The sequence below is a fragment of the Semicossyphus pulcher genome, unplaced genomic scaffold (genome assembly GCF_022749685.1).
Source record: "Semicossyphus pulcher isolate SPU_LCO1_2020_fin unplaced genomic scaffold, fSemPul1.0.p SCAF_10, whole genome shotgun sequence".
NCBI classification, from domain to species: Eukaryota; Metazoa; Chordata; class Actinopteri; order Labriformes; family Labridae; genus Semicossyphus; species Semicossyphus pulcher.
Window position 1 is genome coordinate 4,267,877 of NW_027211604.1, and position 12,967 is coordinate 4,280,843.

The 12,967-nt window shown below is 38.2% G+C and overlaps 1 protein-coding gene across 2 annotated transcripts; it reads right to left on the bottom strand.

Moving 5' to 3' along the window:
* Positions 1-704: 704 nt before the first annotated feature.
* slc37a2 (solute carrier family 37 member 2) lies at positions 705-12,717 on the bottom strand. Of its 2 annotated transcripts, none has more exons than XM_069670369.1 (18): positions 12,142-12,717; positions 10,424-10,505; positions 9,441-9,531; positions 8,560-8,638; positions 8,332-8,467; positions 5,991-6,067; positions 4,956-5,122; positions 4,287-4,324; positions 4,040-4,195; positions 3,554-3,644; positions 3,370-3,432; positions 2,953-3,038; positions 2,754-2,802; positions 2,389-2,462; positions 2,169-2,247; positions 1,408-1,505; positions 1,187-1,251; positions 705-930 (listed from the first exon to the last, which is right to left on the bottom strand). In XM_069670369.1, the coding sequence occupies exons 1-18, from the start codon at positions 12,198-12,200 to the stop codon at positions 915-917; spliced, it is 1,506 nt and encodes a 501-aa protein (XP_069526470.1). In that variant the 5' UTR covers positions 12,201-12,717; the 3' UTR covers positions 705-914. The 2 variants fall into 2 exon arrangements, with proteins under 2 accessions (XP_069526470.1, XP_069526478.1); XM_069670377.1 differs by having other exon boundaries at positions 1,168-1,251.
* Between the last annotated feature and the right edge of the window lie 250 nt (positions 12,718-12,967).

The following is a 12,967-nucleotide window of genomic DNA, read 5'->3' on the forward strand; positions in this document are numbered from 1 at the left end:
GAGTATAATAAGGGCAAGGGAAGCTCTACAAGTAAATATTCTATTCATAATGTAAAGGGGAATTCTGCTGTTACTGTGTAACTGTGCAAAAGATGCTGAATTGGTACTCTCATCTCTTTCTGGTTTTTCTTCCCAACAGTTAGCAAAAGGTTATAGTACTTTTATTCATGGCAGCAACACATTTTAAGATGCTGGCCTGACCGTCTGGAGCTATAGGAATTAAGGAGGCAGGAGGAGCTGGTGATCGAACCACCAAACCTCTGATTATCAGACCACCCACTGTGCCCCCCGAGTCTCCAAAACTTTATACAGTATAAAGCTTTTTTTTAATTGTTGAATGTAAGTTGGCATAGATGAAATTGGGAAATACATGTTTACCATAGCATTATTTTAGACTACTTCAGAAACATTTATTTTCTTGCTCAGTGTTACCCACCATGTTATACTGTACCACCTCCGTCCTGATATCACGAAGATGAAACTGAGTATGACAGGCGACATTTCCCCCCATAATGTTGGACTGTACTTAGCAATCAGAGGTTAACACTCTATAATAACTAAATAAAATAAAAAAAATTATAAAATCTGGCAACAGAAGATTAGATCGCAAGTACTACCAAACTGTCATGTGAAATATCACTGACCTGAAATGTGAGTATTGTGAGGATGCAGTGACCAAGCAGACAAAAGACGACAGTAGAGTATTTACAGTATTTACAGTTTAATGGTAAAAGAATATTAAAACAAACAAGTTAAAAGGAGTAATTATTAGTCATAAAAAAGCTTTGTTTTTAGTGCCCTGATCTTCAGCTGATGGCTTGGTTTCCATTCAGTTTGAATGGACTGTACAATGAGGTCATTCGGCATTGTTCCCCTCTTAAATTGGTTTGGTTTCCAGTTTGATTGTGAGAGTTTCAGATTTCTTTGAACCTGGAATAAAAAGACGAATAAATCAAAAGTGAGTTGGTTTGAGAAGGCGTGCATAATGCAGTCGAATACAAACGCCCTGCTTATGAGATCCCTAATCAACATGAAATGTCTTGTCTAGATAATCTATATTAAAATAGATTTGTCTCCCCTACTGAATATTAAAAAGATGCATAGTTAAAAAAACAAAACAGTAACAGTTTCTTAATCTTTGGGGCAAACGTTAAAGCAAAAACTCACAGCTGTTGGTGAGACTCACCCTCTGGCTCGGGAGGGCCGTCCACACCAACCCTGAAATTCCTTGTAAACAAGCCTGGACAGAAACTGACACAAAACAAACAAACAACGATTCTGTCACTACAGGAACATCACAGCGTCAAGATAATTCAATGATCTAAAACCTGACTGACATAACAAAAATGCGTGCATTGTGAAATGTACAAAGATTAAACAGTGATAAATATGTGAAGTGTTTCTTACCAGACAGGCTAAGAGGTCGGCAGAGATGAGCATGTAGAAAACGTTGTTCCAGCCAGTGGGAGAGATCACACCGGCTAACAGAGGACCTAAAGCAGCTCCTACAGAAAACACACCAACATCAATACATGGAAATCTGTCTGCTAAGTCTTTAAATATGCAACATTAAAAAAACTTTTTACGGTTTTTAATATGTTAATTTTCCTTTTAAGTCGCACAATAGTTTAAACTTGCTTAAATTTCACTCTCCATTTTTAAATTCTCTTTCAGCCACCAGCCATTTCTCATTTCAGAACGGTTAATTCCTCTTCTTTAGTACTAAAATACAACAACAGTTTATTTTATATTTTCCACATTCAACTTAAACTCTGAGTAAAACTGTAACCCATAGGCTTAAACCAATCTGAACTTATAGTTGCTCTAGAATTTCATTAAGCAATGTTATATTATTTCCCAATTCAAAGGGAGTAATTGTTGTAAAATTAATTCTATAACGCTTCATTAATAATGGACAAACAACATGATACAGAAGCTGCTTTCATTGGGTTTTTTGGCCACACAATCCTGGTGGGTATAAGTCCACTGAGTATTATCCTTTTAGCTCTGTTATATCTACCAACTTCTGAAGAAGATATGACCGTCTCTCATCACTAAATGCTTAACTGCAGGTCATGTACAAAGGGTTTAAATGAATTTATAGTAATATAAAATAAAACATCCAGATGAAGACGCTGGATCTTTACAGTTTCAGACTCCATACGAACCTACAGAACCAGTCCCGTCAATAATTGCTGTGACTGTTGACAACGCTCTGGAGTTTCCTCTCAGACTCTCATGTGTTCCCTGTCGCAAAAGAACACATCAAGTAAGTACAAAAATGTACATTTTGAATGTATATGTTAGAAACTGCTTTTATGATTTGTAAAGTCTTAATTTAGGCAAGGATATAAAACAGAAGGTTTCCCATGATGCTTCAGGTCTTACCAGGTCAGCAGATACAGCAGTGGTGATGAGTGCGTACGGTCCGTTCACCAGGCCTCCACACAACAGCAGCATACCTTAATATGCCAAAAAAAAGGATTACTAAGGTTTTCAGCTTTGATTGGATTCAAGTGATACTCTAGAAACAAATAAAGGATAAAACAGGGGTTCCCATAATAAGAAGTGTCGAGTTACAGGGTCACTATCCGATTGGGACGTATTGACCTGTAACTCTATACTTTTGAAGTGAAACACCCGGGAAACCCATTTCAAAGTTGGTATTTTTTCCTAAAATCTCAGGCCTTCTTATTTCCTGCAAAAAGGAGCAAAATCAAAATACAAAAAGAAATTCAGAATATAAGTCTTACCAACTGTAGTAGCAAGGCTTCTTTGTCCGATGTGGTTATAGAGGAAAAGCTGGAAAACAGAACGTAACAATAAGCAGACATCACACATTTAACTTAGAGCTGAAAAGAAGCCATGAAGCCGCAGGTTCAGAGGGCAACATTGCAATGTCTCAACAACCGTGCTATCATAAAACTATTTAACTTATTACATTACACTCACCATCGGGGCAGCAGCAAGCAACATGACGCAGCAGGTCGTCGCTCTCCCACCGGTGTAGTCAGACACAAGGCCCGCCATGATGCCTCCTGTAGATGCAAAACGCAATTAGACTTTTCTAACTCTGACAAGAAATGTCAAGATGAAATGACACACTTGAGCAATCAGGCCTGGGTGGCATGGATCAGATCATATTCTGTCAGTAAATTGCCCCAGGAAAGAGAAATCTGAATCTTAATTTCTGACATTTTGTACTTCGATATTATTACATTAATATTACATTCCAGAGTTTTTAAAAAGGAGATTTTAACCGTACAGCACACATTTCGTCAGATATATTTCTAATTCTTGTGTCATAAACATGTTGAAAATTAAATCCTGCTGATTTAAAAAGGGCGGTAATTAAGGCTCAACACTTACCCACTATTCCTCCAGCATCAAATAGTGTCGACATGTCTCCGGCCTTCTTTGCATCAAAGTGTGCTGAAAATGCAAAAACAAAACCCACGTTAACCTTAAAGAACGTCTTTCAATTATGTGGAATGACCTATATTACATGTATGATATTCTCTTGATAAAATAAAGCAGTTGTGTTAACACTGACCAACATTTGAGATGTACAGAGGAAGCCAGTACAGGAAGGTGTAGCTGACCAGCTTAGCGAACAGCAGACAGAGAGAGAACTCCAATACTCCCTGAGTGAGACAAAAAAACACCATGAGGACAGAAAACACAAAGCTTTCCTGAACATTACCTTTCTGAGAAGCAGCGGAACATACAAAGCAAAACAGAAAGCACCTCTGCCTTTTATTCTTTACTAAAATAATTTCTTCAAACTCTTGCAGGAAAGGGTTTAGTGTCGCTAGAAAACTACAAAACAAATAACTGTATCTGTATTTTTAAGTGATTTAAGCCTTTCCCTAATAGTTATCACAGCGTGTTATTCCTGCTACCACCACCAGAGGGCGTAATAGTAAGGAACCCAAAGCAGTAACAGAATATCTTTCAAACTCCATGAATTCAGCCTATAAAATACATCACCATAATTTAATATTTTAATAAATACTACTTGAAATAGTTAAATACTCACAGGTATACTGAGAGCCCCACAGAAGCTGATGGCCTCAGGGTGCTCCTCGATGACCTCCGTAGGCTCCGTGGTGATAGAACCATTGCCGTTGATAGTTCTCTCAACGTGAGACGGGGTCCGTAGGAGCGGCTCGGTCTCACTGTTCTCCTCTTCACTCTAACACAGAATCACACACAAGCATGCGTGAGTTTAAGCAGTCTGCATATGGATAAATAAGATGGATGAATTGTTTGTGTTTTGAACTTACATGGTGTTGAGGAGGAGTGCAGTTGACGTCTTCAGGTTCTGAACAGGAGAGAGGAAAGGTCAGAAAGGTCAGAAAGGTCATAAAACAAGAACTAGGAACTTGAAAAACAAAATACAGGTTTGACCAGAACTGACAAGTTACAACATGTACGTGTGACTTATTCCCAGCTTTCAGTCTCATCATGTCTCACATCTTACTCTGCACTCTTGGATGAAATTAATGACGGATATTTTCACAGTTTTAAATTGTTGTATAATAAATATTCAAGCTTAATAAACTGAAAATAAAAAGAGCCTTTTTTATTTGTTCCATTATAATAATACACTAATCCTTTTCTTGTTTTCCTGCTCATCCAATTCCCTCCACTTTACTGACATTAGAACTCCACTGACTGCTTTGTGTAGTGTAATTTACTCATGCCTGTAACACACATAACATGCACCATAAAGACAGAGAAAGTAGCCAAGCATCAGTGGGTGTGTGTGTATTAATGTGGGGAAAAAATGGTGCTAAGATGCCACAATAAGTCATTTGTTATTAGGTGCACCAAACACTGCTTAAGAAGGGAATTGTGTTCTTGATGTAATCTAAAACCTGTCCAAGACTAAACTGTTAATGCCTCTGTGAAATAGATTCGCATCTGGGTTGCTACGGTGATCAGAAACTTACTCTCAACCAGGAAGAAGAAGCACAGGATCCCGGTGCAGGCGATGATGAGTCCAGGGACGATGAAGGACATTCCCCACGCCGAGGAGACGAAGGCTCCTGCGATGAGGGAGCCCAAGATGTTCCCCACTGAGGTGTGGGAGTTCCACACACCCATGATGAAGCCACGCCTGATGAAGGAAAAACAAGAAGAAAAGATTGTTAAAGGCATAGTTATACATTTTGGAAGAAAGGTTTCATTTTTTCTTATTGATAGTGATATTAAGATGGATTTCAGTTAAAATGTCTGTGTGTTTAGTAGTAAGCTGGAGGACACAGTTGGCGTAGCTTAGCAAGAACTAGAGGCTTTGAAGGAACTGGTTGTTGTCTTTGTTAACTTTGAAGAGAGCCACACAAGCTGTTTAGCCCTGCTTTCAGTCATTATGCTAAGCTAAGTTAAGCACATCTCGCCTTCCTAAACACACAGGCGTCAGATGTGAAGCGTCTCAAAATATTTTACTATTCCTTTAATGTTTAATCAGTGATTAAAGCTTCATAATATTAATGAAGACAAATTAATTAGGGATTACTTTTCTCAGAGCAGAAACTTTGTAGTTTTGCCAGCTTCATGTAATCTCAGATTTTACAGTAAGCAGGCTATTACAGCACCATTAACATGACTTCCTGTGTGACCTGATTTAGCTGAGTAGCCTGGTTTCTATTGTGCATGTAACACAAACCAGTGGCATAGAATGGAGCCCATTCAGAAGGGCGTGGTGTGACTGTTGTTTACAAAACCAGGGGATCTCATTGTGATCTTTGTCTGAGTGATGACTGCTTGTGGTTCTAGTTTGAGCTTCTAAACAGATTTGAAAGGGAGGTGAAACTTAAAATAACAGCTTTGATGCTTGTGGTGTGAGACAAATCAAAGCCTGGTCTCGCTGTGCTGTCAAAACGTGACAAATGTGCATGCGTGTGTGAGTCAGCCAGCCACAAAAAAGGCATCTTATCCTGCATAGTCAGCAGGACTTTCCACTGTGCACATCGTGCAGTACTCACTTCCCCTTTCCAAACCAGTTGCCGACACAAGCCACCACCGCTGGCCAACCAGTCGTCTGCATTAGCCCGTTCATGACCTGCAGAATGAAGCAAACAGAAGGAGAAAACAGGCCAGGTTAAGTAAGTGCACCTAAGCCTCTTAATGCTGGTGCAACCCTACAAACATCTGCTTAGGAAAGAAGAATGAGAAGAGACCAGTGAGCAGGGATTCTTTACATTCCCACACCAAACATGAAAAGCCCTCCTGCAGTCATATGATGCAGCTGTGAGTCATGTGATGGGTGTGAGAAAAGCCTGACTAAGCCACCATGAGATCTCTACATTTCTGAAGTAAAGAGGTGATAAACACGGTCTGCACTGACCCAGAGAGCTCACAGCGTTCACACCTGTAACGGGGTAGAAGGGTTGTTAATCAACTAATCAACAATTAAACGACTGATATCTTAAAGTCTAATAACTTTCCATTATAGTTGCTCCAAGGCTGTGAATTTGACTATAGGCCAGACAAGTGTCATATAATGGTTACTATGGTTACTATAAGTTACTACAAGTCTTGTTCTTTAACCTTATACTCTGGAGATTCAAAACAGCATTACATATGTGAGCTTTAGCCTTTTATTTGTCATTAAGAAAAATGCCTGTCCACGTGCTAGCTCTTATTTTTTATTTTTATTTTACTATGATTGCTTGATGCATTTGCTTATAACGATTGCCATTTTATCAGTTCACATAACATATATATTGAAGGTTAGGTTTTATATTTGTATATGATCATTCCTATGTTGTTTTTATTTTGTTCTATAAAGCCCTTTACTCACAGTTTTTAAATGTGCCCTATAAACAAACTGACTTTTCTTGACTTCCTACACACATTTAACCACACTTGAACTGTTACAGAAGATCTTTGGATCAGTTGTGTGCAGTTTGGACGGCAGTAGTTAAGTTAAGAAAGGACAGAAATACAATTTCAATTTTAAACAACTTAATGGGTGAATGCAGTTGTCTGAGCCACCCTGTTGAATTTTGTTTGTGAGAAACACTGAACATATTTCTTTATTATATAAAAAGGGATGTGAGGAGTAAGCTCAAAATTAGTTTGTTACTTTTGCTTTTTAAATGATTGTATTTTGAATATCTTTGTAATTTAGAAAATGAATGAATGAGAATGAGAAGACGTCACATTGGGCTTTGTGACATGATGAGCATGTTACACTTATTCAGAGATTTAAGAGGTTAACAATAAGTAAACAAGAAACTATATGTTAATTGCATCTTTGGTACACAGGAAGGGAAAGTAGTCTGAGCTTGTTTCTCATCATAACAAACAGCGATTTCAGTTAATGTGTGCTATTATTACTAAACTAAAAAGATAAGAAATGGAAGTGAAATAAAAAACCTCTGACAAAGCATTTTCGGACATTAGGCACTACGTCCACGGTGAGCGACCAATGAACCCCGGCTCGTGTGTTGGTTGGTACGCTACTTCCAAACCTACTTTAAAGGGTATTTCTACGCTGTTATTTTGTTATCTATCCGAGCAGCACATTTGTGCAGTGTCTCTGGATATTTGCCAGATACGGTCAGTGAACACAACTGTTTGTCTCTGAAGAGAAGTGATAGTACCAAAACTGCCAACCACACAGGACAAGACTTAAGGACGCTGTACTTACTCACTGTGTCCATCTGAAATGTTAGTAACTTTTATATTTATATTCATGTGAAGCTTTAACAGACAAGATACAACTTGTTTGGTCAGTTTAAAGGGTGTAGAAATGTTCTCTCACTTTAGACAAAGCAAGCCAAGCTGTGTTATGTCTGCTTCTAGTCTTTCTGCTGAACGAAAGCAACTAAGTGCTTTTCCTTAATTAAGCCCTTTAATGTTTTCTAATACTGATTGAGGTTTGTTTACAACACCAAAGTTTGCAATTGATATGGTAAGTAGGTTATAAATGGTGTTTTGATCACAATAGGAATAAAAGCAGCTTTTGAAGAATGGTTTAATCTTATCAAAAAGGGCTGATGGTAAATCTTTTCAGTAGCTTTGAGTTCAATCCTCTTTTTTCTAACTATTTAAAGAGCACTTCCAGGCTAACTAAAGAGTCATCGAGTCACAAAAATTGAAGAGCAGCATGAATATGCTTTAAGTCGATCTGGGGGTTAGATTTCTTATTTTGTTGTGTGCATGTTGAAATATATCAGGGGATGAACAAAATCTTTCACAGCCACCCTCTTTGGGTTTCCTCCATGAATATCAATTCTAAATGTTATGCTAGTACGGCCATGGTCATGGACATGTCTCCTTGTAGAAAGAAAGTGCATGAGTGTGGTGTTGTGTCTTTACCTGTATGAAGGCGTAGTACCCTAATGAGTGGATGTTTAAGTAGAAGCCGAGGCCAAACAGACACGTAAACAATCCACTCATCAACATCCCAACACTCAGGTAGTACCGCAGAGGAAGCCGCTCTCCAAAGATCCCACTGGGAACACAAAAAATGATTATGAGTCAATATAGCACACACACACTCAGACCAAAACATAAGAAGGCCACCAGAAACGTACACATTCGTACCTGATAAACATGCCGATGGCATAGGCAACCAGGAAGGAGTTATCCAAGACTCCAAACAGTGTGTTATAGTTGTCCTGGTCTTGAGAGACAACACAGAGGAAACGGTTAGTTTTCTCCTCATCATCATTTAAAGTGTTTTTCCCTCTTTTATCAGACTGTGTTTGCTGAAACGCATGACACGAAATTGAATCAAGGATCACAGCAATGATGGAATAACCTGTGCGTTAACTTCAAGCCTTCCTATGCTTTACGTTGACAGTTTAATTTCTTCCTCTGTGCACATAAGAAGTTTACTTTGATGAGGTCTTTCCCCGACTGACTGGAGTAGCTGTTTTCCAATTTTCCACTATGATGGTTCATAACTTATACTCTTCTTTTGCAAAGAAGAAATGAAAAAACTCTATTGATCTATACAAACATGAATTGTTTTAATACTTGTGCCTTAAGACTTTAATCAAATATGACTCTGGAAAGCCTCTGAACACGAGGTGTTCCTTAAGCCGTTACTCCACCTTTCACACTTTTGTATGTAGCTCATCCATTTCATCGGTATTCTGGGAGAACATTAAGGGTTTTAAAAAAAGTAAACCATACTCAGTGGTTTGAGGGCACCGTGTTTAGTCATTTTCCATTGTGACCACACAACAGACGCAAAAGCTAAGGATTTGGGAAACCACAACTGCCACAGCCTTGTCCTCACTATGGAACTGCTCATATAAATGGTTGTACATCTTTTTTTTTGTAATTATCATTTAATCGTACTCATATTTATCACTGTATGCTACATTAACATTCTGATCACCAAGACAATCCCTTTTATATGGTTATAAACACTGATAAAAGCATGTACCAATATGTAAAACACCAAGTAGAGAACTTACCAAAAGGCGCCCAGTCACACCAGGTAGCATTGTTAGTTATGTTGAGGCCTGGTGGCTGAATGACATTAGAGCAGTTTCTGTGCAACTGACTCTGTGAAAAGAAGCAGATCAAACAGCTACATCAGATACAAGCACATAAAAGACAGTGTTAAAATCAGTTGTCTGAAAGCCACCACTTGATGTTCAGATATTGGTATTATTATACAGGACCTGCACGACCTTGTGAAGACATCAGAGTAATTGTACATCATCATTATTAGAGTACCAAATGTCAACATGTTTTATGGACCAACCTACCAAAAACGACTAAAGTGAATCAAAACAATGTTCAGCATACAAAGAAATGATTGCTGTGGATGAAGAGCATAAATAAAGTGCAGGAGTTCTCTAATATAATATATGCAGGTCCAGAACATCCAGTATGAGCTTTATGTATGTAGAGGATTCAAAGGGGTACTTTTCCTATTATTTAGCAGTAAAGAACATCATGCAACAATCAAACTATGTCACAAAAATACTTTTGAAAAAGATGCCTCGTCTCTAAAGGTGAAGGTATATCTGGTGGGAGTTGTTGCATATGGGTTTTGTGTGACGATTTTGATCACCAAATTCAAAGTAATTGTTACTTCTGCTGTCTCCATGACGATGCGACCTGCCAAGAACTATAATTTCAAAGAAATGTGCTATCTCATAGTTCAACTTAATGTCTACAGATTACAAATGGCTTGGACTGACGTGTTAGACGTTGCGTGTTAGATAAAGATTTTGTAAGACTCAATGAATAAGGAATTCAGTCAGCTAAAATACCTGGGTTCCTCAGTTGTACTTGAGGAGGAGCTATGGTTACATAAACTGGAGTTAGAGAGTTATGTCTACATTATTTCTAAGCGTATTCCAGAGAGCATCTTCAAGGCAGCATTAGATCCACACTTGTCATGTTCCGGCGCTAAAAACAGTAGATAGAAAGGAATTGTCCCAGTTACCTTTACAATGCTGATAGGTTTCCGTGACAGATGGTAGGCTGTGTAGAAGAGGAACGTGAGGAAGAGAATGAAACTTCGGTACCTGCAAAAGAAAGATTAAAAAAAGTATCAGTATAAATATGCTAATAATTTCATATCATATTGTTTCTCAACCACAGGAGCACTCTTATTCGTGATTTACTTCTAATTCATAAAGTATATTAAGCAAACTTAACGTCTGTGCTTTTAATTTAGTCGCTTTTAATGCAACACTTTAACTTTAAGTATCTTTACGTATGTATTTCTACTTTTACAGACAGATCTGAGTTCTTCCTCCACCACTGTGTCAATGAAAAATGAACATTACAAAGACAGGATTCATTGCAGAGCTGTTATATTGACTTGCATTTGACTGCACAGGTGCACCTTACAGATAAGTTAGTCAGTGTTTATGGCACGTACAAGTGTGATGAAAATATCGACCTTGTTTAACTCTTTGTTTTGGTTTTGTTATCACATACACTACAAACTTGGCATGGTACTGCAAGAATGAGTTTTAATTAACACGAACCAATAATTTCCCTGAAAGCATTTGCAACAAAGCTGGAACTCCTGGAAATACCATGTACCTCAAGTTCACACCAGTCTCGAGGCAAATATTTACTTAATAATTGAATTTGTCACTATGCAGATTGTAAAATTATTACATACATCATTTATTATAATGGAATGAATACATTAACACCACCTACAAAGCAGGGGGACTAATGAAGAAGAAATCCAGAGAGTGGATGTACTTGTTGAACCTAAAGAACCTGAAAATGGTCGACTGATTAACTGATTATATATAGATTAAACTATATTGCAAAGTGGGGAGATATTCATAAGCTATGCAGCAGATAAAGTCTATAAAATCAAGTAATTTCGATTATTTTAAAACGGGCCATTTGTCACAGTGGATACTAATATTTTTGGTATTTGAAGTATATTTTGATGCCATCATTTAAGTGCTTTAACTTAAACATTTTGAATGCATTACTTGTACATGAGAAAGAGTACCTGTAGGCAGTAGACTAATTGTGCTACTATTTTTCTTAAGTACAAGGTCTGAGTTGGTCTTATTATTCTAACTTAGCAATTAAATTGGCAAATAGAATTTAATTATTTAAAGTCATAATTCAGTTATTTTTCTAGCAATAATATAGGTTTGTTATGATAAATGATTAACCCACAACGCTGCCCTAACTTATTAGTAGAGTTTGAAGTAATATCAGAAAATTGGATTTCTTTACAATAAATAAGTTGGCAGATTCCTTGAATGCCTGAGTTCTCGACGACTGTATCGACTCAACAAGGGTGAAATCTGTGTCACAAAAAGAGAAAACACTAAACTACCCATTTTTTGAACGCAGTTTGGCGTGCCTCTCGATACTCCTAGCATACCCTAAATGCAACGGGCTACAGATATCCCATTGAAAACAAGCAATAGTTATGAGTTTGTTCATGACAGCAGGATATAGAAAAGTAGGTTATTATATAATGAACCCAGTGCCTCAAACTAATTCACAGAATGTGTGTTTATCGATGTGGTTAAGCCAATCATTTACAGCAGGGAGATAAGGTAACAGACATATTAGACCAGCTGCTCTGTTTAACCCCAACGGCTGGCGTGCGCGTGCTGTTACCGGCTGTGTGGAAGCGCGGAGAACAAAAGGCACAGAACGATGATAGAAACTTACCAAGCATCTCGAGAAAAGTTGGTAATAAGCCGTATGCCAGGAGCCAGAGACGCCTTCATTGTTGATGAAAACGTTGTCAAAGTTAAAACAGAAACATTAAAATCTTGATCCCAGACATATCCTCGAGTGTAATTCAGTTAAAGCACCGCTGGACTGTTTGGAACTACCTTAGTGCCGTTGAATAACAGGAGGAGATAACCGGCTGCTTATTGTAGTTACGTAGTTGTAACGGCAGTTGGTTAAACAGAGACAAAAAAACGCGTATCTGTTTCGAGGCAGCTAGTGAAAACGGACATTTAATGTGTGGTAAACAACACCACAAGTTAAAAGTAGACGTTAGCTGCTAAATGAGTACAGCAGGAGTCGTGTAGCTTCCTGGTGGGAAACACAGTTCGTAAACATCCAGTTCTCCTCCATAGTGTCCGGCTGAGTTTATATGGACCAGTCAGAAGAGCCAGCCCTCCTCCTCGAGCCTGTCATACACATATAGTTTTAAAAAAGGCACCCGCTGATACTAAAAAAAGGTATTATTTTTTGCGTAGATATGTTATTCCATTAGATTTTCCAGACGGAGCCTCCTGGAGGCCACGTGATCTTCCCCGCTGACGTCACTGCGAACAGGAAACAGCTGTAGTCGAAAACAGCCGATACCGAAATGAGGGTCGGGAGCCCATCAAAAGGGTCGCAGCTCAGCGCTGAGGGGTCGCAAGATGATTCAATTTGAAATGAATTAAAGAAATAAACACATGTTGTTATCCTCTGCAACAACACTGTAACACTAAATATACACTGAACACACAAATAGATATTGGATGAACAAAATACC

What these genes read in the sequence shown, in the direction of transcription:
- slc37a2 (XM_069670369.1), bottom strand. Translation starts at nt 12,200, where the DNA reads ATGAAGGCGTCTCTGGCTCCTGGCATACGGCTTATTACCAACTTTTCT. An exon ending in AACTGGTTTGGAAAGGGGAA is followed by an intron (nt 5,123 to 5,990) that starts GTGAGTACTGCA and finishes TTCCTTCATCAG; the next exon opens with GCGTGGCTTCATCATGGGTG. An exon ending in GCACTCCTCCTCAACACCAT is followed by an intron (nt 4,196 to 4,286) that starts GTAAGTTCAAAA and finishes ATTCTGTGTTAG; the next exon opens with AGTGAAGAGGAGAACAGTGA.